At 50.1% G+C, this 26,957-nt stretch overlaps 1 protein-coding gene across 1 annotated transcript in view; it reads right to left on the bottom strand.

Annotated features, from left to right (window-relative positions):
* Window positions 1-26,534, bottom strand: part of CEBPE (CCAAT enhancer binding protein epsilon) — a 53,759-nt gene extending 27,225 nt beyond the window's left edge. The window contains exon 1 of the mRNA XM_063914310.1: window positions 26,388-26,534. Within this exon, the coding sequence (XP_063770380.1) occupies window positions 26,388-26,402 (15 nt within the window). The 5' untranslated portion in view covers window positions 26,403-26,534. The remainder of the gene's footprint in view (window positions 1-26,387) is intronic.
* Window positions 26,535-26,957: the final 423 nt, after the last annotated feature.

Raw genomic sequence — 26,957 nt, 5'->3', positions numbered from 1 at the left:
ACTAACTGTGAACGTTCAGAAAACCGGCCAACTGCCAGGTTACCAACCTGCCACCGCCACCGAACTAAAAAACCCACACAACAAAACAGAAAAACGAACTAAAGAGACCTAAGAAAGCACGAAAGAAAAAATAAGAATTTACTCACCGGTAATTCTATTTCTCGTAGTCCGTAGTGGATGCTGGGTATTCCGTAAGGACCATGGGGAATAGACGGGCTCCGCAGGAGACTGGGCACTCTTAAAAGAAAGATTAGGTACTACATCTGGTGTGCACTGGCTCCTCCCTCTATGCCCCTCCTCCAGACCTCAGTTAGGGAAACTGTGCCCGGAAGAGCTGACATTACTAGGAAAGGATTTGGAATCCAGGGTAAGACTCATACCAGCCACACCAATCACACCGTACAACTTGTGATAACTATACCCAGTTAACAGTATGAACAACAACTGAGCCTCATTTAACAGATGGCTCAGAACAATAACCCTATAGTTAAGCAATAACTATATACAAGTATTACAGAAAGTCCGCACTTGGGACGGGCTCCCAGCATCCACTACGGACTACGAGAAATAGAATTACCGGTGAGTAAATTCTTATTTTCTCTGACGTCCTAGTGGATGCTGGGTACTCAGTAAGGACCATGGGGATTATACCAAAGCTCCCAAACGGGCGGGAGAGTGCGGATGACTCTGCAGCACCGAATGAGCAAACTCAAGGTCCTCCTCAGCCAGGGTATCAAACTTGTAGAATTTTGCAAAAGTGTTTGATCCCGACCAAGTAGCAGCTCTGCAAAGTTGTAAAGCCGAGACCCCTCGGGCAGCTGCCCAAGAAGAGCCCACCTTCCTCGTGGAATGGGCTTTTACTGATTTAGGATGCGGCAGTCCAGCCGCAGAATGTGCAAGTTGAATCGTGCTACAGATCCAGCGAGCAATAGTCTGCTTAGAAGCAGGAGCACCCAGCTTGTTGGGTGCATGCAGGATAAACAGCGAGTCAGTTTTTCTGACTCTAGCCGTCCTGGAAACATAGATTTTCAAGGCCCGGACTACGTCCAGCAACTTGGAATCCTCCAAGTCCCGAGTAGCCGCAGGCACCACAATAGGTTGGTTCAAATGAAACGCTGATACCACCTTTGGGAGAAATTGGGGACGAGTCCTCAATTCAGCCCTGTCCATATGGAAAATCAGATATGGGCTTTTACAGGACAAAGCCGCCAATTCTGACACACGCCTAGCTGAGGCCAAGGCCAACAGCATGACTACCTTCCACGTGAGATACTTCAACTCCACGGTCTGAAGTGGCTCAAACCAATGTGATTTTAGGAAATCCAACACTACGTTGAGATCCCAAGGTGCCACTGGAGGCACAAAAGGGGGCTGAATATGCAGCACTCCCTTAACAAACGTCTGAACTTCAGGCAGTGAAGCCAGTTCTTTTTGAAAGAAAATAGACAGGGCCGAAATCTGGACTTTAATGGATCCCAATTTTAGGCCCATAGTCACTCCTGACTGTAGGAAGTGCAGAAATCGACCCAGCTGAAATTCCTCTGTTGGGGCCCTCATGGCCTCACACCAAGCAACATATTTTCGCCATATGCAGTGATAATGTTTTGCTGTCACATCCTTCCTAGCTTTTATCAGCATAGGAATGACTTCAACCGGAATGCTCTTTTCCATTAGGATCCGGCGTTCAACCGCCATGCCGTCAAACGCAGCCGCGGTAGGTCTTGGAACAGACAGGGCCCCTGCTGTAGCAGGTCCTGTCGGAGCGGCAGAGGCCAAGGGTCCTCTGAGATCATTTCTTGTAGCTCTGGGTACCAAGTTCTTCTTGGCCAATCCGGAACGATGAGTATAGTTCTTACTCCTCTCTTTCTTATTATCCTCAGTACCTTTGGTATGAGAGGAAGAAGAGGGGAGAACACATAAACCGACTGGTACACCCACAGTGTCACTAGAGCGTCCACAGCTATCGCCTGAGGGTCCCTTGACCTGGCGCAATATCTTTTTAGCTTTTTGTTGAGGCGGGACGCCATCATGTCCACCTGTGGCCTTTCCCAACGATTTACAATCAGCTGGAAGACCTCTGGATGAAGTCCCCACTCTCCCGGGTGGAGGTCGTGCCTGCTGAGGAAGTCTGCTTCCCAGTTGTCCACTCCCGGAATGAACACTGCTGACAGTGCTAGCACGTGATTCTCCGCCCATCGGAGAATCCTTGCGGATTCTGCCATCGCCATCCTGCTTCTTGTGCCGCCCTGTTGGTTTACATGGGCGACAGTCGTAATGTTGTCTGACTGAATCAGCACCGGCAGGTTTTGAAGCAGGGGTTCTGCTTGACTTAGGGCATTGTAAATGGCCCTTAGTTCCAGAATATTTATGTGTAGGGAAGTCTCCTGACTCGACCATTGTCCTTGGAAGATTCTTCCCTGCGTGACTGCCCCCCAACCTAGAAGGCTTGCATCCGTGGTCACCAGGACCCAGTCCTGAATGCCGAATCTGCGGCCCTCGAGAAGATGAGCACTCTGCAGCCACCACAGCAGAGACACCCTGGCCCTCGGGGACAGGGTGATCAGCCGATGCATCTGAAGATGCGATCCGGACCACTTGTCTAACAGATCCCACTGAAAGATCCTTGCATGGAACCTGCCGAAGGGAATTGCTTCGTAAGAAGCTACCATCTTTTCCAGGACTCGCGTGCAGTGATGCACCGACACCTGTTTTGGTTTCAGGAGTTCTCTGACCAGAGATGACAACTCCTTGGCCTTCTCCTCCGGGAGAAACACCTTCTTCTGTTCTGTGTCCAGAATCATGCCCAAGAACAGCAGACGCGTCGTAGGAACCAGCTGCGACTTTGGGATATTCAGAATCCAGCCGTGCTGTTGTAGCACTTCCTGAGATAGTGCTACTCCGACCAATAACTGCTCCTTGGACCTTGCCTTTATAAGGAGATCGTCCAAGTACGGGATAATTATAACTCCCTTCTTTCGAAGGAGTATCATCATTTCGGCCATAACCTTGGTAAATACCCTTGGTGCCGTGGACAGACCAAACGGCAACGTCTGGAATTGGTAATGGCAGTCCTGTACCACAAACCTGAGGTACTCCTGATGAGGTGGGTAAATGGGGACATGTAGGTAAGCATCCTTGATGTCCAGTGACACCATAAAATCCCCCTCTTCCAGGCTTGCAATAACCGCCTTGAGCGATTCCATTTTGAACTTGAACTTCCTTATATAAGTGTTCAAGGATTTCAAATTTAGAATGGGTCTCACCGAACCGTCTGGTTTCGGTACCACAAACATTGTGGAATAGTAACCCCGTCCCTGTTGAAGGAGAGGAACTTTGATTATCACCTGCTGGAGGTACAGCTTGTGAATTGCCGCCAGTACTACCTCCCTTTCCTTGGGAGTAGCTGGCAAGGCTGATTTGAGGTAACGGCGAGGGGGAGACGTCTCGAACTCCAGCTTGTATCCCTGAGATACCACTTGTAGAACCCAGAGATCCACCTGTGAGCGAACCCACTGGTCGCTGAAGTTTCCCGGAGACGGGCCCCCACCGCACCTGGCTCCACCTGTGGAGCCCCAGCGTCATGCGGTGGACTTAGTGGAAGCAGGGGAGGATTTTTGTTCCTGGGAACTGACTGTCTGGTGCAGCTTTTTCCCTCTACCCCTGCCTCTGGGCAGAAAGGACGCGCCTCTGACCCGCTTGCCTTTCTGAGGCCGAAAGGACTGTACTTGATAATACGGTGCTTTCTTAGGCTGTGAGGGAACCTGAGGTAAAAAAAAAAAAGTCGACTTCCCAGCTGTTGCTGTGGATACGAGGTCCGAGAGACCGTCCCTAAACTTCCTCACCCTTATAAGGCAAAACTTCCATGTGCCTTTTAGAATCAGCATCACCTGTCCATTGCCGAGTCCATAATACTCTCCTGGCAGAAATGGACGTTGCATTAATTCTAGATGCCAGCCGGCAAATGTCCCTCTGTGCATCCCTCATATATAAGACTACGTCTTTAATATGCTCTATGGTTAGCAAAATAGTATCCCTGTCAAGGGAATCAATGTTATCTGACAGGGAATCAGACCATGCTGCTGCAGCACTACACATCCATGCTGAAGCAATAGCAGGTCTCAGTATAGTACCTGAGTGTGTATACACAGACTTCAGGATAGCCTCCTGCTTTCTATCCGCAGGCTCCTTGAAGGCAGCCGTATCCTGAGACGGCAGTGCCACCTTTTTTGATAAGCATGTGAGCGCCTTGTCCACCCTAGGGGATGTTTCCCAACGCAACCTGTCCGTTGGCGGGAAAGGGTACGCCTTAGTAACCTCTTAGAAATCACTAATTTCTTATCTGGGGAACACCACGCTTCTTCACACAATTCATTTAATTCATCAGATGGGGGAAAAGTCACTGGCTGCTTTTTCTCCCCAAACATAATACCCTTTTTAGTGGTAACCGGGTTAATGTCAGAAATGTGCAACACATTTTTCATAGCCGTAATCATGCATCGGATGGCCCTTGTGGATTGTACATTTGTCTCATCCTCGTCGACACTGGAGTCAGACTCCGTGTCGACATCTGTGTCTGCCATCTGAGGTAGCGGGCGTTTTTGAGCCCCTGATGGCCTCTGAGACGCTTGGGCAGGCGCGGGCTGAGATGCCGGCTGTCCCAAAGCTGTTACGTCATCGAACCTTTTATGCAAGGAGTTGACACTATCGGTTAATACCTTCCACATATCCATCCACTCTGGTGTCGGCCCCGCAGGGGGCGACATCACACTTATCGGCTCCTGCTCCGCCTCCACGTAAGCGTCCTCATCAAACATGTCGACAAAGCCGTACCGACACACCGCACACACACACAGGGAATGCTCTGATTGAGGACAGGACCCCATAAAGTCCTTTGGGGAGACAGAGAGAGAGTATGCCAGCACACACCAGAGCGCTATATAACAGAGGGATTTACACTAATACAAAGTGAATTTTCCCCCCAATAGCTGCTTATATCACCTTTTGCGCCTAAATTTATGTGCCCCCCCTCTCTTTTTTACCCTTTCCGTAGTGTATACTGCAGGGGAGAGCCTGGGGAGCATCCTTCCAGCGGAGCTGTGAAGAGAAAATGGCGCTGGCTGTGCTGAGGAAGATAGCCCCGCCCCTTCAGCGGCGGGCTTCTCCCGCTTTTTTAATAATATTTATGGCGGGGGATTAGGCACATATACAGTTTAAAACTGTATTATGTGCATTTTGCCAACTAAGGTATACATATTGCAGCCCAGGGCGCCCCCCCCCCAGCGCCCTGCACCCACCAGTGACCGGAGCGTGTGGTGTGCTGTGGGAGCAATGGCGCACAGCTGCAGTGCTGTGCGCTACCTTATTGAAGACCGGAGTCTTCAACCGCCGATTTTCTCCTGGAATATTCCGTCTTCTGGCTCTGCAAGGGGGACGGCGGCGCGGCTCCGGGAACGGACGATCGAGGTCGGGCCCTGTGTTCGATCCCTCTGGAGCTAATGGTGTCCAGTAGCCTTAGAAGCACAAGCTAGCTGCAAGCAGGTAGGTTTGCTTCTCTCCCCTCAGTCCCTCGTAGCAGTGAGTCTGTTGCCAGCAGATCTCACTGAAAATAAAAAACCTAACAAATACTTTCTTTTTCTAGTAAGCTCAGGAGAGCCCACTAGGTGCATCCAGCTCTGGCCGGGCACATATTCTAACTGAGGTCTGGAGGAGGGGCATAGAGGGAGGAGCCAGTGCACACCAGATGTAGTACCTAATCTTTCTTTTAAGAGTGCCCGGTCTCCTGCGGAGCCCGTCTATTCCCCATGGTCCTTACGGAGTACCCAGCATCCACTAGGACGTCAGAGAAAATAAGAATTTACTCACCGGTAATTCTATTTCTCGTAGTCCGTAGTGGATGCTGGGAACTCCGTAAGGACCATGGGGAATAGACGGGCTCCGCAGGAGACTGGGCACTCTAAAAGAAATATTAGGTACTATCTGGTGTGCACTGGCTCATCCCTCTATGCCCCTCCTCCAGACCTCAGTTAGGGAAACTGTGCCCGGAAGAGCTGACACAACAAGGAAAGGATTTGGAATCCAGAGTAAGACTCATACCAGCCACACCAATCACACTGTACAACTTGTGATAACCATACCCAGTTAACAGTATGAACAACAACTGAGCCTCCTTTTACGGATGGCTCATAACAATAACCCTTTAGTGTAGCAATAACTATATACATGTATTGCAGAGAGTCCGCACTTGGGACGGGCGCCCAGCATCCACTACGGACTACGAGAAATAGAATTACCGGTGAGTAAATTCTTATTTTCTCTGACGTCCTAGTGGATGCTGGGAACTCCGTAAGGACCATGGGGATTATACCAAAGCTCCCAAACGGACGGAAGCATGCGGATGACTCTGCAGCACCGAATGAGCAAACTCAAGGTCCTCCTCAGCCAGTGTATCAAACTTGTAGAATTTAGCAAATGTGTTTGAACCCGACCAAGTAGCAGCTCGGCAAAGCTGTAAAGCCGAGACCCATCGGGCAGCCGCCCAAGAAGAGCCCACCTTCCTTGTGGAATGGGCTTTTACTGATTTAGGATGCGGCAGTCCAGCCGCAGAATGTGCCAGCTGAATCGTGCAACAGATCCAGCGAGCAATAGTTTGCTTTGAAGCAGGAGCACCCAGCTTGTTGGGTGCATGCAGGATAAATAGCGAGTCAGTTTTCCTGACTCCAGACGTCCTGGAAACATAAATTTTCAAAGCCCGGACTACGTCCAGCAACTTGGAATCCTCCAAGTCCCGAGTAGCCGCAGGCACCACAATAGGTTGGTTCAAATGAAACGCTGATACCACCTTTGGGAGAAATTGGGGACGAGTCCTCAATTCTGCCCTGTCCATATGGAAGATCAGATACGGGCTTTTACACGACAAAGCCGCCAATTCTGACACACGCCTAGCTGAAGCCAAGGCCAACAGCATGACCACCTTCCACGTGAGATACTTTAGCTCCACGGTCCTAAGTGGCTCAAACCAGTGTGATTTCAGGAAACCCAACACAACGTTAAGATCCCAGGGTGCCACTGGAGGCACAAAAGGGGGCTGAATATGCAGCACTCCCTTAACAAACGTCTGAACTTCAGGCAGTGAAGCCAGTTCTTTTTGAAAGAAAATAGATAGAGCCGAAATCTGGACCATTATGGATCCTAATTTTAGTGATTCTCTGCCCATCGAAGAATCCTTGTGGCTTCTGCCATTGCCATCCTGCTTCTTGTGCCGCCCTGGCGGTTTACATGGCGACCGCTGTGATGTTGTCTGACTGAATCAGTACTGGTTGGTTTTGAAGCAGGGGCTCTGCTTGCCTCAGGGTGTTGTAAATGGCCCTTAGTTCCAGTATATTTATGTGTAGTGAAGTCTCCAGACTTGACCACTGTCCTTGGAAGTTTCTTCCCTGAGTGACTGCCCCCCATCCTCGGAGGCTTGCATCCGTGGTCACCAGGACCCAGTCCTGTATGCCGAACCTGCGGCCCTCGAGAAGATGAGCACTCTGCAGCCACCACAGCAGAGACATCCTGGCCCTTGGGGACAGGGTGATCAACCGATGCATCTGAAGATGCGATCCGGACCATTTGTCCAACAGATCCCACTGAAAGATCCTTGCATGGAACCTGCCGAAGGGAATTGCTTCGTAAGAAGCCACCATCTTTCCCAGGACTCGCGTGCAGTGATGCACCGACACCTGTTTTGGTTTCAGGAGGTCCCTGACCAGAGATGGCAATTCCTGGGCCTTCTCCACCGGGAGAAACACCTTCTTCTGTTCTGTGTCCAGAATCATGCCCAGGAAAAGCAGACGCGTCGCAGGAATCAGCTGCGACTTTGGGATATTCAGAATCCAGCCGTGCTGTTGCAACACTTCCTGAGAGAAGCAAGGAAATGGGAATGCACCTGGCGCTAATCACTGACCAGAGTGAGAGCAGCTGAACTCTAAGGGATGATCCAAAAACCCTCTAGCAAAGAATATACAAACAAGAAATGAGACAGCGCTACTGACCCTGGTTTAGAGATTAAAATTATATTTATACGGTGTACATACACAAAGATGACAAAAAATATTTTAAATATAAACAAGAAAAGATACCGGCCAGTATCACATTAAATTAATAAAATTTCATCATAAATTACAATTCTTAGTTAATTGCACATCTATGAAAGAATACTAACCTTGCCATATATGGATGATTGAAAGGCTGCCTGGATAAAGGAAATATATGCTTGTTCATTGGGACATAATAATTCATTGTGCTAAATACCGGGACTGCCAATACAGCATTCATTTAAAGCTCAGAGTATATATTTTTTTCATTAATTCGCTAGGGCAATTTTATGCATATATTATCATTAACATCAGTATTGAATGGTAAGCTAAATATCGTAAAAATAATTCTTTCATAGATGTGCAATTAACTAAGAATTGTAATTTATGATGAAATTTTATTAATTTAATGTGATACTGGCCGGTATCTTTTCTTGTTTATATTTAAAATATTTTTTGTCATCTTTGTGTATGTACACCGTATAAATATAATTTTAATCTCTAAACCAAGGTCAGTAGCGCTGTCTCACTTCCTGAGAGAGTGCTACGCTGACCAACAACTGCTCTCTAGACCTCGCCTTTATGAGGAGATCGTCCAAGTACGGGATAATTATAACTCCCTTCCTTCGAAGGAGTATCATCATTTCGGCCATTACCTTGGTAAATATTCTCGGTGCCGTGGACAGGCCAAACGGCAACGTCTGGAATTGGTAATGACAGTCCTGTACCACAAATCTGAGGTACTCCTGGTGAGGTGGGTAAATGGGGACATGCAAGTAAGCATCTTTGATGTCCAGCGACACCATAAAATCCCCCTCTTCCAGGCTTGCAATGACCGCTCTGAGCGATTCCATTTTGAACTTGAATTTCTTTATATAAGTGTTCAAGGACTTTAAATTCAGAATGGGTCTCACCGAACCGTCCGGTTTCGGTACCACAAACATTGTGGAATAGTAACCCCTTCCCTGTTGAAGGAGGGGGACCTTGATTATCACCTGCTGGAGGTACAGCTTGTGAATTGCCGCCAGTACTACCTCCCTTTCCCTGGGAGCAGCTGGCAAGGCTGATTTGAGGTAACGGCGAGGGGGAGTCGCCTCGAACTCCAGCTTGTATCCCTGAGATACAATTTGTACAGCCCAGAGATCCACTTGTGAGCGAACCCACTGGTTGCTGAAGTTTCGGAGACGCGCCCCCACCGCACCTGGCTCCGCCTGTGGAGCCTCAACGTCATGCGGTGGACTTAGTGGAAGCAGGGGAGGATTTTTGTTCCTGGGAACTGGCTGCCTGGTGCAGCTTCTTTCCTCTACCCCTGCCTCTGGCCAGAAAGGATGCTCCTCTGACCCGCTTGCCTTTCTGAGGCCGAAAGGACTGCATTTGATAATACGGTGCTTTCTTAGGCTGTGAGGGAACCTGAGGTAAAAAAGTCGACTTCCCAGCTGTAGCTGTGGATACGAGGTCCGAGAGACCGTCCCCAAACAATTCCTCACCCTTATAAGGCAAAACCTCCATGTGTTTTTTAGAATCAGCATCACCTGTCCACTGCCCAGTCCATAATACTCTCCTGGCAGAAATGGACATTGCATTAATTCTAGATGCCAGCAGGCAAATGTCCCTCTGGGCATCCCGCATATATAAGACGACGTCTTTTATATGTTCAAGGGTTAGCAAAATAGCATCCCTGTCGAGGGAATCAATGTTGTCTGACAGGGTATCAGTCCATGCTGCTGCAGCACTACACATCCAGGCTGAAGCAATAGCAGGTCTCAGTAGAGTACCAGAGTGTGTATACACAGACTTCAGGATAGCTTCCTGCTTTCTATCCGCAGGCTCCTTTAGGGCGGCCGTATCCTGAGACGGCAGTGCCACCCTTTTAGATAAGCGTGTGAGCGCCTTGTCCACCCTAGGGGATGTTTCCCAACGTAACCTATCCGTTGGCGGGAAAGGGTACGCCATCAGTAACCTCTTAGAAATCACTCGTTTCTTATCAGGGGAACTCCACGCTTCTTCACACAATTCATTTAACTCATCAGATGGGGGAAAAGTCACTGGCTGCTTTTTCTCCCCAAACATAATACCCCTCTTGGTGGTAACCGGGTTAACGTCAGAAATGTGCAATACATCTTTCATTGCAGTAATCATGCATCGGATGGCTTTTGTAGACTGTACATTTGTCTCATCCTCATCTACACTGGAGTCAGACTCCGTGTCGACATCTGTGTCTACCATCTGAGCCAGAGGGCGTTTATGAGCCCCTGACGGCCTCTGAGTCGCCTGGGCAGGCGCGGGCTGAGACCCCTGCTGTCCCAAGGCTGCTGCGTCATCGAACCTTTTATGTAAGGAGTTGACACTGTCGGTTAAGACCTTCCACATATCCATCCAATCAGGTGTCGGCCCCGTCGGGGGCGACACCACACTAATCTGCCCCTGCTCCGCCTCCACGTAACCCTCCTCATCAAACATGTCGACACAGCCGTACCGACACACCGCACACACACAGGGGATGCTCTGACTAAGGACAGGACCCCACAAAGTCCTTTGGGGAGACAGAGAGAGAGTATGCCAGCACACACCACAGCGCTATATAACACAGGGATGTACACTATAATAAGTGATTTTTCCCAATAGCTGCTTACTTATCTTATTTGCGCCTAAATTTAAGTGCCCCCCCCCTCTCTTTTTTACCCTTCTTGTATCCAGATACTGCAGGGGAGAGCCTGGGGAGCTGCTTCCAGCGGAGCTGTGAAGGGAAAATGGCGCTGGTGTGCTGAGGAAGAAGGCCCCGCCCCCTCAGCGGCGGGCTTCTGTCAGGCGTTTGTGTGACTTAATGGCGGGGTTTTTTACACATATACAGTGCCAGACTGTATTATGTGTATAATTTGTGCCAAAAGGTATTATAATTGCTGCCCAGGGCGCCCCAGCGCCCTGCACCCTACAGTGACCGGAGTGTGTGGTGTGCTGTGGGAGCAATGGCGCACAGCTGCGGTGCTGTGCGCTACCTTAATGAAGACAGGAGTCTTCAGCTGCCGTTTTCGTTGTTCTCTTCTGTCTTCTGGCTCTGCAAGGGGGACGGCGGCGCGGCTCCGGGAACGGACGATCGAGGTCAGGCCCTGTGTTCAATCCCTCTGGAGCTGATGGTGTCCAGTAGCCTAAGAAGCACAAGCTAGCTGCAAGCAGGTAGGTTTGCTTCTCTCCCCTCAGTCCCACGTAGCAGTGAATCTGTTGCCAGCAGATCTCACTGAAAATAAAAAACCTAAGAAATACTTTCTTTTCTAGCAAGCTCAGGAGAGCCCACTAGGAGCACCCAGCTCTGGCCGGGCACAGATTCTAACTGAGGTCTGGAGGAGGGGCATAGAGGGAGGAGCCAGTGCACACCAGATAGTACCTAATCTTTCTTTTAGAGTGCCCAGTCTCCTGCGGAGCCCGTCTATTCCCCATGGTCCTTACGGAGTTCCCAGCATCCACTAGGACGTCAGAGAAAGGAAAAAACTATCTAAACATAGAATTTGTCGGCAGATAAGAACCACTTGGCCCATCTAGTCTGCCCCTTTTTTTTTTTTTTTTATATTATTTTTATCTCTAACCTTATTTGATCCTTATTTCTTTGTAAGGATATCCTTATGTCTATCCCATGCATGTTTAAATTGCTCTACTGTCTTAGCCTCTACCACCTCTGATGGGAGGCTATTCCACTTGTCCACTACCCTTTCTGTGAAATAATTTTTCCGCAAATATCCCCTGAACCTCCCCCCCTCCAGTCTCAGTGCATGTCCTCGTGTCCTATTGCTTCTCTTCATTTGGAGAATGTTTCCCTCCTGGACTTTGTTAAAACCCTTGATATATTTGAAAGTTTCTATCATGTCCCCCCTTTCCCTTCTCTGCTCCAAACTATACATATTGAGATTTCTTAGTCTTTCTGGGTATATTTTGTGATGTAGGCCATGCACCATCCTAGTTGCCCTCCTTTGCACAGTCTCTAATGTATCAATATCCTTTTGAAGATATGGCCTCCAGAACTGAACACAGTATTCTAGATGAGGCCGTACCAATGACCTATACAGTGGCATTATTACTTCTTTCTTTCTGCTGCTGATTCCTCTCCCAATGCAGCCAAGCATCTGACTAGCCTTCCTCATTGCCTTGTTACATTGCTTACCTGCCTTTAAGTCATCTGAAATAGTGACTCCTAGATCCCTTTCCTCCTCAGTAGTTTCCAGTACAGTGCCATTAATACTGTATTTAGCTTTAGGATTTTTGAGACCCAAGTGCATGATTTTGCATTTTTTGGCATTAAACTGTAATTGCCAGACTCTTGACCATTCCTCTAGTCTACCTAGATCCTCAATCATTTGTTTTACCCCACCTGGTGTGTCTACCCTGTTGCATACCTTTGTGTCATCTGCAAAAAGGCATACTTTCCCTTTAATGCCATTTGCAATGTCACCAATAAAGATATTAAAAAGCACTGGTCCAAGTACAGATCCCTGGGGTACTCCACTGGTAACATTTCCCTCCTGTGAATGCACTCCATTTACCACAACTCTCTGTTTTCTATCCTTCAACCAAGATCTTATCCATTCAATAATCCTAATATCCAATCCCAAACTTTCAAGTGTATTTAGCAGTCTGCGATGTGGAACTGTGTCAAAAGCCTTACTAAAGTCTAGATAAGCTATATCCATGGCTCCACCTTTATCCATCACTTTAGTCACACAATCAAAAAAGTCAATAAGATTTGTTTGACATGATCTCCCCCCAGTGAATCCATGCTGTTTGGGATCCAGTAAATTGCCGGATTTGAGATACTCTACAACTCTTTCTTTTAAGAGTGTTTCCATCAATTTCCCTACTACTGATGTAAGACTCACTGGTCTGTAGTTGTTTGCCTCTTCCTTGCTTCCACTTTTGTGCAGTGGGACTACGTTTGCTCTTTTCCAGTCCCCTGGAATTACTCCTGTAGCTAATGACTGGTTGAATAATTCTGTCAATGGTGCTACCAGCACCTCTTTAAGTTTTTTTAGTATCCTTGGATGTATCCCATCTGGACCCATAGATTTGTCCACTTTCAGCTTTGAGAGTTCTGTTAGGACCTTCTCCTCTGTAAATGTACTTGTTTCATTTTCCTGAATATCCCTGCAACTTAACTGTGGCCCCTTCCCTTCTCTTTCAGTAGTAAATACTGAGCAAAAATAATCATTAAGATGATCTGCTATTAAATTGTCTCCTTCAACAAGACTCCCAGTGTCCGTCTTTAGTTTTATAATTCCGCCTTTTGTTTTTCTCCTTTCGCTTATATACCTAAAAAAAGTTTTGCCTCCTTTACCCACTGACTGGGCCATTTTCTCCTCAGCTTGACCCTTTGCACATCTGATTACCTTCTTTGTCTCCTTCTGTCTAACAAGATATATCTTTTTGTCTTCATTATTTTGTGTCTGCTTATATTTCCTAAAAGCCATCTTTTTTGCTCTCACAATATTTGCTACTTCTTTTGCAAACCACACTGGCTTCCTTTTCCTTGTGTTTTTCCTAACAGTTTTGATACAAAGGTCTGTTGCCTTCAATATTGCACATTTTAATGTTTCCCACCTCTCCTGCACTGTTTCCAAGTTCCTCCACTCTGCCAAAGAATCGCTTACACATTTTCCCATCCCTACAAAATCAGCCTTCCTAAAATCCAACACCTTTGTTTTTGTATGGGACGAGTCAGTCTCTGTCTTTATGCTGAACCATACTGCTTGATGATCACTGGATCCCAGGTTTTCACCCACTTTTATGTCCGATAATCTGTCTCCATTTGTAAGTATTAAGTCTAATATTGCGTCTTTCCGAGTGGGCTCCCTCACCAATTGGTGGAGGGATGCTCCCTGAAGGGAATTTAAAATGTTCCTACTTCTAGTGGAACTAGCAACAGACACCTCCCAGTTTACATCAGGAAGATTAAAGTCTCCCATGATTATCACCTCTCCTTTTAATGCCATTTTAGTTATGTCCTGCAATAGGTTCTTGTCAAGTTCCTCTTCCTGACCTGGTGGCCTGTATATCACGCCAATACGAATAATCAACTTTTCCCCTGTTTCTATGGTCACCCAAAGGGCCTCAGTTTTTTCTTCAATACTTTGTATTAATGTAGTATTTATGGCATTTTTTACATACATTGCTACCCCTCCTCCGATTTTTCCAATTCTGTCCTTCCTAAATAAAGTATATCCCGGTATAGCTATGTCCCAGTCATGATTTTCATTATACCATGACTCTGTAATTGCCACAATGTCTAGATCATCCCTTGTCATTATTGCAGTTAGTTCTGGGATTTTATTTCCTAAGCTCCTAGCATTTGCACACATAGCTTTTAGAGTTTTGTTTGTGCTTTTTCTGTTCCTAGCTATGTTCTTCTCTCTGCCTATTTTTATTTGTTTTTGATCTGAATTATCTTCTGTTGCTGTGGATATGCTTCCTATTCCCTTTGCCTGCAGAAACAATACCTCTGTGTTGGGGGAGCAGATTTCTTTATTCCTGTTTGGTTAACTGCCCCCCTTTGTTAGTTTAAATAGTTCTTGATGAAGCATCCAAACTGTTCAGTTAGTATTCTTGTTCCCCTTGAAGATGGGTGCAGACCATCACTTTTGTATAAGCTCCTATCTTGCCAGATGGTGTGACTGTGGCCTATAAATCCAAATCTCTCCTCATTGCACCATGTCCTTAGCCAAACATTGAAGTTTCTGATGCAATGAGTTCTGTCTTCCCCTCTGTGTACTGGCAATACTTCTGAAAAAGATACAGTGGTTGCCACCTGCTTCAGAGCAGTCCCTAACTTCCTAAATTCATCTTTTACAGCCATGAGTTCAGCATTTGCCAGGTCATTTGTCCCTAGGTGGACAATGACATCCACCTCCCCATCTTTTCTTGCTGCCTTTACAATTCTTAGCATGCGCTCTTTATCCCTTGGAGCTGTGGCTCCAGGTAAGCACCTTACTTGTTTCTCTACTTCATTTGCATTTCCCAGATGTATTCCTCTAATAATGGAATCTCCCAAGAGAAGTGCAGTCTTTTTTGGAGATGCAATTTTCCTGTTCCATTTCCTGTTCCTATAGTTGGTAGAAGTCCCCATATCCTCCTGTTCTGTAGTGCCTCTATTAGTTGTATCTTCCAGCCCTGCAAGAGTAGCATACGAGTTTTGCAGTGTCACCGCTTGCGGGAGGTGTCTGTGTCCCTCTGGAAATCTCTGCCCTTGAGAGCCCACAGTAGTCCAGGCAGAATGTCTTCTGGTGGCTCTCTGAGGCAGTGGAGGCTTCAAAGACACAGACATCCTACAAATCTCAGCATGCAGTTTTGCTATCTCCTCCTTCAGCAGAGAAAATTGCTCACAGATTGGACAGCAGCTGAGTCTCCACGCTGCCTCTTTCCAAACAAATGCTTTACATCCATTGCACTGCACAAGGCCAAACATTGTATCAGATGTTAATGGTATTGCAAATTTGTGTATCACTTGGTGTATTAGAAAACTCACCTGCTGCTGTTTCAAACTCACTTAATAAGCCAAGTCTCACTTTATAATGCACGCCTCTCACAATGAGCACGCTCACTGAGTCTGGTCACTGTTTATATAGTTTCTCAGATAGCTGTTCTATTCAGCCCCTCCTCCTAATCACTTCACACCTAGATTCAGCCACTCCTCCTCCTAGTTTCTTTACACACTCTAAGAAAGCACAAGTGAAAGCACATAGACAAACACAGCCAAATTCTCACTCCTTTTTCCCACAATATTACAATCCCTATATGGATAGACAGAGAATACTCACCTGCTGCTGTTTCAAACTCACTTAATAAGCCAAGCCTCACTTTATAATGCACGCCTCTCACAATGAGCACGCTCACTGAGTCTGGTCACTGTTTATATAGTTTCTCAGATAGCTGTTCTAATCAGCCCCTCCTCCTAATCACTTCACACCTAGATTCAGCCACTCCTCCTCCTAGTTTCTTTTCACACTCTAAGAAAGCACAAGTGAAAGCACATAGACAAACACAGCCAAATTCTCACTCCTTTTCCCCACAATATTACAATCCCTATATGGATAGACAGAGAATACTCACCTGCTGCTGTTTCAAACTCACTTAATAAGCCAAGCCTCACTTTATAATGCACGCCTCTCACAATGAGCACGCTCACTGAGTCTGGTCACTGTTTATATAGTTTCTCAGATAGCTGTTCTATTCAGCCCCTCCTCCTAACCACTTCACAACTAGATTCAGCCACTCCTCCTCCTAGTTTCTTTTCACACTCTAAGAAAGCACATAGACAAACACAGCCAAATTCTCACTCCTTTTTCCCACAATATTACAATCCCTATACGGATAGACAGAGAATACTCACCTGCTGCTGTTTCAAACTCACTTAATAAGCCAAGCCTCACTTTATAATGCACGCCTCTCACAATGAGCACGCTCACTGAGTCTGGTCACTGTTTATATAGTTTCTCAGATAGCTGTTCTATTCAGCCCCTCCTCCTAATCACTTCACACCTAGATTCAGCCACTCCTCCTCCTAGTTTCTTTTCACACTCTAAGAAAGCACAAGTGAAAGCACATAGACAAACACAGCCAAATTCTCACTCCTTTTTCCCACAATATTACAATCCCTATATGGATAGACAGAGAATACTCACCTGCTGCTGTTTCAAACTCACTTAATAAGCCAAGCCTCACTTTATAATGCACGCCTCTCACAATTAGCACGCTCACTGAGTCTGGTCACTGTTTATATAGTTTCTCAGATAGCTGTTCTATTCAGCCCCTCCTCCTAATCACTTCACACCTAGATTCAGCCACTCCTCCTCCTAGTTTCTTTTCACACTCTAAGAAAGCACAAGTGAAAGCACATAGACAAACACAGCCAAATTCTCACTCCTTTTTCCCACAATATTACAATCCCTATATGGATAGACAGAGAATACTCACCTGCTGCTGTTTCAAACTCACTTAATAAGCCAAGCCTCACTTTATAATGCACGGCTCTCACAATTAGCACGCTCACTGAGTCTGGTCACTGTTTATATAGTTTCTCAGATAGCTGTTCTATTCAGCCCCTCCTCCTAATCACTTCACACCTAGATTCAGCCACTAAAGGGACCTAAGAATGTTAATAATGTCCTCCAGGAAGATCAGCATGCCAGCCGGCGACAAATGCACCCCGTCAGACCGGTATTGTGTCGGATCACGGTAGGAAATACCACCATGCGACACGACCAGCCCGCCATGCTGGAGGACAGCACGACCAACGACCGAATTGACCCGCCTCCGAAACCAGGTCAATCACCCCGGGGTTAAAGGCTCCGCGCCAAGACCGCCGGGGGATGATGTCTGACCAGAGGATGAGGCAAAACGGCCAGTAAGCCATGAGTTCCAGTAGCTGACGCCTGATCTCGAGGCGAATGTCGAGCCCAGTGCGGCGTACCAGATCATTGCCACCCAGATGCAAGACCAAAATCAGGGGGTACCCAAATCGGCCAACTGCCGCCCGAAGCCAGTCCCGCAGGCCATCCCAGCGGAGGCCTCTACGACCCAACCAGCGCACAGCCTGCAGCTCCGGAAACCGGGTGGTGTCGCAGGCCAGAGCCGACACGGACAGCCAATAGATGTAGGAATGGCCGACAAACCATATAAAGTGCGGATCTAACCGCCGTCCTGCACAAGAAGGTGTGACGAAGGTTAAGAAATGAAATAAATAAGGTATGTAAATGAGAAACCTGACTGCGTCCCTAACGGGGCGCCCAATTTGACTTGAGGCAAAAACAAAACTTCGTTAGCCGGCAAAAGCCGAAATTAAAACCAACGATAAAACAAAAATTCCTCAAGGCCCCCGCAATCACAAAGTGCGACTGCGACGAGCGGCTAGTCCTCAAAGGGGCGCACTGGGAGGAAAAGGCCTGATATAGCGTCTGACTGCACCAGACCTCCACCTACCCAGGGCCCGGACTTCGACCTCGGACCAACCCGCTGCAACAGCAGGAGAAGCAGCGCCGATGCGGAAAGAGTGAGTCCCATAGTCGGCCAGAGATAGACCCAGGTACACAATACAACGCCCCAAAACCGACCGGAATTGATATCTGGTCAACGGGGAGCCGTCGCTATGGACGAGCCACCCGGTGGACGTTGGAGGCCGTATGGACGAATATGCCCGGGCCGCGGAAACTGGACAAATGCCCCGCGCACGAGCCGGACCCATTCGAACCCACTGCCCCCTGCCGGCTACGTCAGTCTTGGAGCGCTGAATCCTGCACCATAAACCGTTGGGGCGGACGACGACGTGGGCCTCCAGCATGGGCGAGACAGAAGCCCGAGAGACGGACACCAGCTCACCCACCCTGAACGCACCGTGGAAGGCCATAGTAAAGGCCGCCCGGAAGAGGTGAACCTCGTATCCCGAAAAGCAAATGCTCTGTAGGGATCCCAAAATCCGCCTCAGCAAAGCACCGGTGATCGGCTGGCGAGTATCCGGGAGGGGCGGAGTCGCCCGAGCCCAACCTTTCAACACCCGCCGGAGGAAAAAGGACTTCGTAAAATCTGCTCCCCCCCCGCAGCTGCAGAAAGTAAGATATACCTGCCAGAACCCTGTTAACAGACGCCCGCGAAATCCCGTCGGAGTACAGAACCCAGATGTAGTCTAAAAGTAAATCATGAGAGGTCTTACCACACTGGCCTCTCTCCAGGAGGAAGCGACACCACCGCTCCCAGGCGGCCCGATAGGCCGCAAAAGTTGCAGGGGCCAATGACCTGTGGGCTAACGCCTCCAATCCGGGTGGATGACCTGCCACACAGAAGCAGGACATAATTCCCCATGGAGTAGAGCTGCAGGAGCCAAGCGCCTAAATCGCTGCAAATCGCCGCGTGACAGGGCATCTGCAATTTCGTTACGCACGCCAGGGACATGCTTGGCTCGCAACGTAATGTTGTTCACCAAACATAACAAGACTATCTGCGCAATGACCCGCAATACCGGCAAGGACGTGGATTTTTGGCGGTTGATGGCAAAAACCACGCCCAGATTGTCGCACCAGAAGACAACATGTTTATTACGCAAGGCATCGCACCATAATTCCAAAGCGACCAGAATAGGAAAAATTTCTAGCAACATCATGTTCGTAGTGAGGCCCTTGCGAAGCCAGGCATGCGGCCAAGGAGAGGCGCACCAACAGCCCGCGAAATAAGCGCCGAACCCGAAATCTCCGGAGGCGTCCGTGAAAAGCTCCAGGGACGGGCTAGACACGACCGCCTCCTGCCAAATACAGATGCCGTTGAAACGAACAAGAAAATCATCCCAAATACGTAAATCCCGACGGATTTTGAGGGACAACATGAGGAAATGATGCGGGCATCTAACCCCCATGGTAGCCCGTTCCAATTTTCTACAGAAAACCCTGCCCATGGGGATCACTTTGCAAGCAAAGTTAAACAGGCCCAATAGGGATTGGGCCTGCTTGAGAGTGAGCTTGCCCGCGGACAGTGCATATAGGATACCGTCACGTAAACGCAACACCTTGTCCGAAGGAAGCCTGCAGAGACCACCGACCGTATCAATCTGAATCCCGAGGTAAACCAAGGAGGCGGAGGGACCCTCCGTCTTTTCTGGTGCAACCGGAACCCCGAAGCGTGCAAAGAGGGCCAGAGCCCCCTGCAGCAAGTTGACGCAGCGAGGGGAGTCTGAGGGGCCGATAAAAAGAAAATCGTCCAAGTAGTGGGAAATTCCCCGTTCGCCCGTTGCCTGCTCGAGACACCAGTGGAGGAAGGAACTGAATCTCTCAAAGTAGGCGCAAGAGATAGAACAACCCATAGGGAGGCACCGATCTATGTAATACCCATCGTCCAGCTTAAAACCCATAAACCTGAAGGCGGAAGGGTGCAGCGGAAGGAGACGAAACGCAGACTTGATGTCCAACTTACACATAACTGCCCCCGGGCCAAAAGACCGTATGGTGTCTATGGCCGAATCAAAGGATAGGTAAACGACCCTACACTGGTCAGCAGGGATAGCATCATTAACCGAGGACCCCATAGGACAGGAAAGGTGTTGGATGAGGCGAAATTTGCCCGCTGTCTTTTTGGGCACTACGCCTACGGGGGACAAGACCAAATCTGGCAAGGGGGGTTCCCGGAAAGGGCCTATCATCCTCCCTAACGCCATCTCTGCCTCTACCTTGTGCCGGAGCACGTCCGGAAACTCCCGAGCCGAACGCAGGTTCGTACCCGCCCCGGGACCCACCCGTCCATGTATCAGCAAGGGGAAACCCGAGGCGAAACCCGAGTGTAAAAATTGGGCGTCCACCGACCGCGGGTATCGTCGCAGCCAGGGAATGAGCGCCCGAAGTCTAATTGGGGTGGGAGCTGTGGCCAGCGCCGGTGGCCGCGGGAGCGCGACTCTGTCGGGGCTGCGAGCCAAAAGCACTCCCGGTCCCAGGACTGGGGCAATCCTTAATCCCGTGGCCCCCGCCACATCTGATACAGGAGTGGCGAAAACGACACCGCCCCCCCAAGTCGCATTGGGCATTATTAAAAGCGAAGCATTTCCCATGCCCCGCGCGCCCTGCGCCTCCGCGAAAGCCGGCAGAACGAGAGGCAGGTCTTTTTTGCCCATCGTCTTGCCGTGTCGCCGTCATCAGTGCCGGCCGAACCCTGTGTCAGTTCAGAGCACAATTCCACGTCTTTTTTACCAAAGTTATAGATCTGCCGCCCGTGTTGTTTGTGTCGGAAATCCTCGTCGTAGCGCCGCCAGGCTGATCCTTTGTACTTATGGTACAGCACGTGTATGAGGAATTGATAGCGCACCACGTTCATGTGTTCATCCGGGCGCGTCTCCAGGTAACACGCCGCAAAGATCAACATGCAGCGGACCCAATTCTGGTTGGACCGCAAAGCGTCCTCGCTACCCTGCCCCTTTTTTTAGCCGAAAGCAAGGCTTTACGATCGTCGCTGGTAAGGGCAAAAATGTTCACATATTGGCCCTTACGGATACGGTCCCGGACCCTGAGTCCACGTTGTACCGCCGTATTGGCGCAGTGCACGGTGTCCGATTCCACCGATACTTGGGAAGCGGACGAGGTGGAATACCGACGCTCGCGTCGTCTGCGACGCTTCACCCTGTGCAAGCCACCACCTGAGGAGGACAGACCCTCCGAGGACGTAGAGGCAAGGGAGGAATCTGTGCTCCGACGCCTGCGCCTGCTGCGCTTGCCGGAAATCCTACCCACGCTGCTGTCTATGCTAGAGGTGCTGGAGCGAGTACCCGAACCCAAGCCGCTATGGGGTGTCACCGCGCTCCCCTTGGACCAGTCGGGGTCCGAGGAAGACTCACCTGCTCGAGAGGGAACACCGTCCGTCCCTCCGGCCACCGAACGACTCGTGGATACACCGACGGACTCCATTGCCGACCCGACGTCCGTGGCTGGGGAGACAAAAGATACATTGTTCCCCTGCTCCACCACCGGGCCCGCAGCCACCGGGAGCGGGGCAGGAGGGGGGGCGGTAGTCGCGCCAGAAGACAGAAGCGGGATAAGGGATTGCGCAATGCTATCCGCCAAGGAAGCGGTGGGCCGCCCCAGTCCCCCGGGTACGGAGGATAACAAGGGAGCCACCGCCGACACCACAGCGGCACAAATGGCGGACAAGACGGTGGCGTCCACCAAGGGTGCAGTCGCAGGCGAAGTAAGAACGGACCCGCTCCGCGAGTCACGAGCCCGACGTGAGGTACGCAAACCTCCCGTCGGGAGCAAGGACCCGGAGGATCCCTCACTGTCGGGAATCACGGCACAACCGTCTGGCTGCGCTAAACCGCGGGTAGACCGCCGACGCCTCGACCGTCTACCAACCCGAGCGTCGGCCACAGGAGGAGAAGTCGGAGAGTCGTCACCACTAGAAGGGGGGAGCGCGACGTCGGACTGAGAGCTGACCGCAGAAGCGTCGGCAGGAGACAATTGGACGCGGGGAGGGGGTGCTGGTTCGTGAGCCGCCTGCGCACGCCGCCCCCTAGTGGGGTGAGTTGCCGGCAGGCGCGACCCCGGCCGGTGTCCACCAGGAGCCGCGCGGCCACGGGCGGCGGCCGAACTACTCGCCAAGGCGGGCGCCCTGGAAAGGCCCGGCGCCCCGGGCCCCACCACGGAAGGTGAGGTCGGGCGGGCAGGCCCACCCCCGCACGACAGGCCCCGCACTGTCCGAAACAGGTAATGCCCCCCCCGCTGGTGCGGAGCGGGGGCGACGCCCCACCCCAACGCGTGAGGGCGCTGACCGCATTGATACGGGTAAGGGGGGTAGTGGCACAGAGGGGGTATGCCTCATCTGGGCCCCCCTGCTGTGTGGCAGGTCTGCAGCACGCGCTGGCTGGCCGGACTGCCTGCATCCGGCAGCCGCGCGACCCACCACTGGAAGATACGCCTATGCTGGGGACTGGGGAGAGCCGCCGGGCCGCAGGGTGGGAGCTCCGTCCCCGCCCCACGTGACCCGTGCGGCCATCCGCTGTAACACGCGGCGGGGCCAGGGACGGCAAAACACCGTCACTGGCAAGCCGCCTGAGATGCCTCCTGCTCCCCGGCGCTCCGTCCACCGCCGCTGACCGCAGCGGGGAAGGAGACGGAGAGAGCGCACGTGGGGGAGCGTGGGCGGCCAGCCGAGCTCGGCCGCGCACAGCCCGCGTCTCCCTAGTAGCAGCCGCAGCAGGGCTACCCCGACCCGGCAGGACATCAGAGGAGTCTAAAAGCCGGGCGGGGAGGCCAGCGCTGCGGGTAGGACGGGAACGGGCCGCCATGGTACCAGGGAGGGGGGGGGGGGCTGAGGGGTCACAGCACACAGTAATACACAGGGGAGAGGAGAGGCACAGTAGGAAATAAAAGAGTTAGGAATAGGAGTGAATGCAGAAGTAGGAATATAGGAAAGATAGAAATGGCAAAAAGAGAAGGAAAATGAAACTGGAATTTACTGAAAGAAATGGATAATACTTGCCGCCTCACGTGAAGACACTGAAAGAGGCAGGAAATGGTGGATTAGCAACCTATATCCATGGCAGTACAGCCCCTATCCACAATCCAGCCAATAGCCTCCCAGTTCCTCCATCTACGTTCCTCCCACTACAAAAACCTTAACCCCTTCCAGGCCAAAGTGATGCACTGAGCAGCGCTCCGCAAGCCCAGACGGTGCGTTTATGCTGCTACTGTCATATTATATTCCTTACGCAGTCTAGAATGAGGAATCACTAAGAGTTTGTTGGTTTTGTTATAGAGCAATATTGCAACAATCCATAAATCATTTACAATTAAAGCATGGGTTTCATGTGGGCATACAAACAGTGGGTTTATGTTATCAGATGAATGTTGGAGAAGTGAATGAGAGTTGAGGGTGCAATTCTTAAGACGCTATGGCCTGATTCAGAGGTGGCTGCTACTGCAGAGCGGCTGCGTATTTGCTACTGCGTCTTTATGATAATGCTGTGGTCAGTGGGCATCCTATTGAGACGCCCACCGGCTGCAGTCTGAATCCACTAACGTACGTAGAAAGATGAACTATCGGCACACCATTGTTGCATCATCGAACATTGCACCTGTCCTACGACAGGCATAGAATGTCCGATGAACATGGCCACCAGCGTCAGTGCAATTGCGTCTTTAGCCACAGTCACTGACATCGAAGCAACCCACTTTTGGTAGACACCTCCCTAGTTATCATCCAGAAACACCCACTGAAATCGCATGGATCTTTATGCAATCTCAATCAGCATCTCTGTGCGGCAACCATTGGGACGCATGTGCTGTGCAGCTTGGATGCACGCCTAGAGGGAAACCATTGGCCACTTGTGCATTATGACTTCCCTGGGTCCACCTCTGAACCAGGCCTAGGCGTGAGGCATGCATTTATATGTTGTACCAAGCTGTTGTAGTGGCGGGCGTATGTGGTTTGTGGAGTGGGGTTATTTATATTGCTTCCAATCTTACAATTGAAGTTGCTTATAAAACTGTTGGCAGAAATAGAAATCCAGTTTTCAGAAAAAGTAGAGTTATGGTATACTTTCGTCCATAGGGTCCACAGGGTAGACAATGGGGTGTAGGGGGTGGATAGGACTGGGCACCAAACAGTTAAAGCTTTAACATATTCCAGGATGCTCCAGTCCTTCCCCCCTATACCCCACCAACAGTTCAGGCCACAGCCCAAGGCAGGAGCAGATAGGAGAGAAGAAAGACTGGTACACAGAAGTATCACACTCTCACTCAACAGAGAAGGAAACCGGTGACCAAGAGGAAAAACCCCATAAAAGTCAGGTGCGTCAGGGTGGGTGCCCTGTTGACCCTATGGACTTCAAAGAAAGAGAGCTAACAAAGGTAAGTCTACCATAACTCTCCGTTGCTTCTTCAGATTCAATAGGGCTCCACAGGGGAGACAAAGGGGATGTTCCAAAGCAGTTGTTCAAGGAAGGGATCACTCCTGAGCTGAAAGGAAAATCCAGGGTGCAAATGAAGCATCCTGGGAGGCAAAAGTATCAAAGGCATAAAACCTAAGAAAGGTGTGGACAGGACCATGTGCCTGCATTGTATAGTTGTTCAGCAGATGTGCCACGGCGGGCTGTCCACAAAGGACCCACAGAGCGAGTAAAATAAGGAGAGACTGCATCCGGCACAGGGAGGTCTGCATGTAAGCCTGTGAGATTGTCATACGATGTCTTCAAGCCAGAGTTTGTTTGTCAGCTGGCCAGCCCCTCTTATGGGATCTGTAGAGGACAAAGAGGGAATCCGATTTCTGGATGGAAGTGGTATGATCCACGTAAATCCGAAAGGGCACGGACCACATCTAAGGAGGCCTCCGCCGTCGCGAGGTCCAGGGATTGGAAGCCCAGTACCACTATTTCTTTGTTAATGTGGAAATGGAACATCACCTTGGGAAGGTAGCAAGGATAAGTTCGAAGAACAGCCCTGTCCTGATGAAAGATCAGAAAGGGAGAGCGACAGGAGAGCGCCCCCAAATCTGACACCCTTTGAGCAGAAGCAATAGCCAGAAGAAAAAGAGTCTTTTCCATTAGACATTTGCGGTCCACTGATTCCAGGGGTTCAAACGGAGGTTCCTGAAGCACCTGGAGAACCACTGACAAATCCCACAGAGCCACTGGAGGGATAAAGGGTAGTTGAATATAAAGGACACCCTGAAGAAAGGTGCAAAAATCTGGTAGTGAAGCATTTCTGCGATGGTACCAGACTGACAGTGCAGAAACGTGTACTTTTAGAGAGTCCTGGTGGAGTCTGTAATCAAATCCGGCTTAAAGAAAGGCAAGGATTCAGAAAACTCTAAAAAACAGAGGGTCATGGTGTCATGCAGTGCACCACTAAAAGTATGTATGCCATACACGGTAATAGATCTGGGCTGAGGCCGGCTTCTGCGCTTTGAGCATGGTCTGAACCACAGAGCTAGAGAAACCCTTGGAGCTTAGGAGGGATGACTCAAAAGCCATGCCATCAAAGACAGACGGGCTAGGTCTGGGTGTAGACAGGGACCCTGAGATAACAGGTCTGATCATAGAGGAAGTGGAAAGGAAGCGTCTATGGAGAGACTTTGGAGATCGGAGAACAAATGGTGCCTGAGCTACCAACAGGATGGTGCCTCCTTCTTGCTTGAATTTGCGAAGCCACACGCGCACGCAGGGGGGGTTCCGAGTACCTAGAAACCCCCCCTGGCCGTCGATCCATCAGTGCAGTGCACCGATTTATTTATTTATTTTTTATGTTTTCACAAAGCCTCTGAGGCTGCCGGCAGCATCCAGCAGCAGTGCCTCCTATTGCAGAGAGGCTGGCTGAACGTACAGTAGGGGGAGCTAGCTGCAGAAGCAGCATGCAGCTCCTCCCAGGCAGATCTCCCAGTGGTGCTTTGCAAGAGAGCTGGCCGGATCATGTGCCGGTGAACAAATGTCTGTGGTGTGTGTCAGGTGCGGGTGGCTTTCTTTTCCTGCTGGCCAGGTGAGGCTCTGTGCTGATGCTGTTTGTTTAACTTGTGGTGGGGAGAGATGTGTGTGGTGTGTGTGTGGGAAATGTCTAACGCAGGGGAGGATGGTGTGTGTTTGTGTTTCACTGGGGGTGATCTGTGTCATGTTTCACTGGGGGTCTGTCTTGTTTCACAAGTGGGGAGGGAGTGTGTGTGTGTTTCACTCGTGGGGAGGGGGTCTGTCCAGGGGTGTATCTTCCTATTGGCCAGGATGGCACTTGCCAGGGGCGCCGGCCAAGAGGGGGGCGCCACCCGGCAGTGCCATCCGCGTCAGGGGGTAGAATGACATAGTAGTTCTCACTGAGTACATACCTTAGCAGTGCTCATCCACTGCGGGACTCTCAGAAGCGTATTGCACTCTGACACTCTCTGTGACTACAGTCACAATGATGGTGAATATAACTGGGGAGCGGGGCACTTCCAGGTATGGGGAGAGGCGAGGCACCTCCTCTTCCGCTCCCCTTCTCATTGGTCCCACACGGTCTGTCACTGAACACCAGCCACTACAATCAGCACGAGTCAGCAGTGCAGCATGAGAGCATACCTGTACATTTTCTGTGGTACCGTAGCTGCACTGCATGGTCTATCCAGGCAGTCGGGATCACAGCTTACAAAGAGTTCTGTATGGAGAGGTATCTACACCAGTGACTGCCTGTCCAGCTGTGTTGAGACTACAAGTTCCAGCACACCTTGTCAACTGGATTTGCTGGGACATGTAGTGCCATTACACAGAGAGAGGGGTTTTTAACTGTATATATATGTGCATATATCCCCTTGGTGTCCCTGCCTGCACCCTCCTTGTAATTCCCCTACAGTGTCCCTGCCCGCACCATCCATGCAACTGCCCCCTCAGTGACCCTGCCCATACACTCCTGTAATTCC

The sequence above is a fragment of the Pseudophryne corroboree genome, chromosome 1 (assembly GCF_028390025.1).
Source record: "Pseudophryne corroboree isolate aPseCor3 chromosome 1, aPseCor3.hap2, whole genome shotgun sequence".
NCBI classification, from domain to species: Eukaryota; Metazoa; Chordata; class Amphibia; order Anura; family Myobatrachidae; genus Pseudophryne; species Pseudophryne corroboree.
Note: the sequence above shows the minus strand (reverse complement) of the source record. Positions and strands in the feature narration are given on the sequence as shown.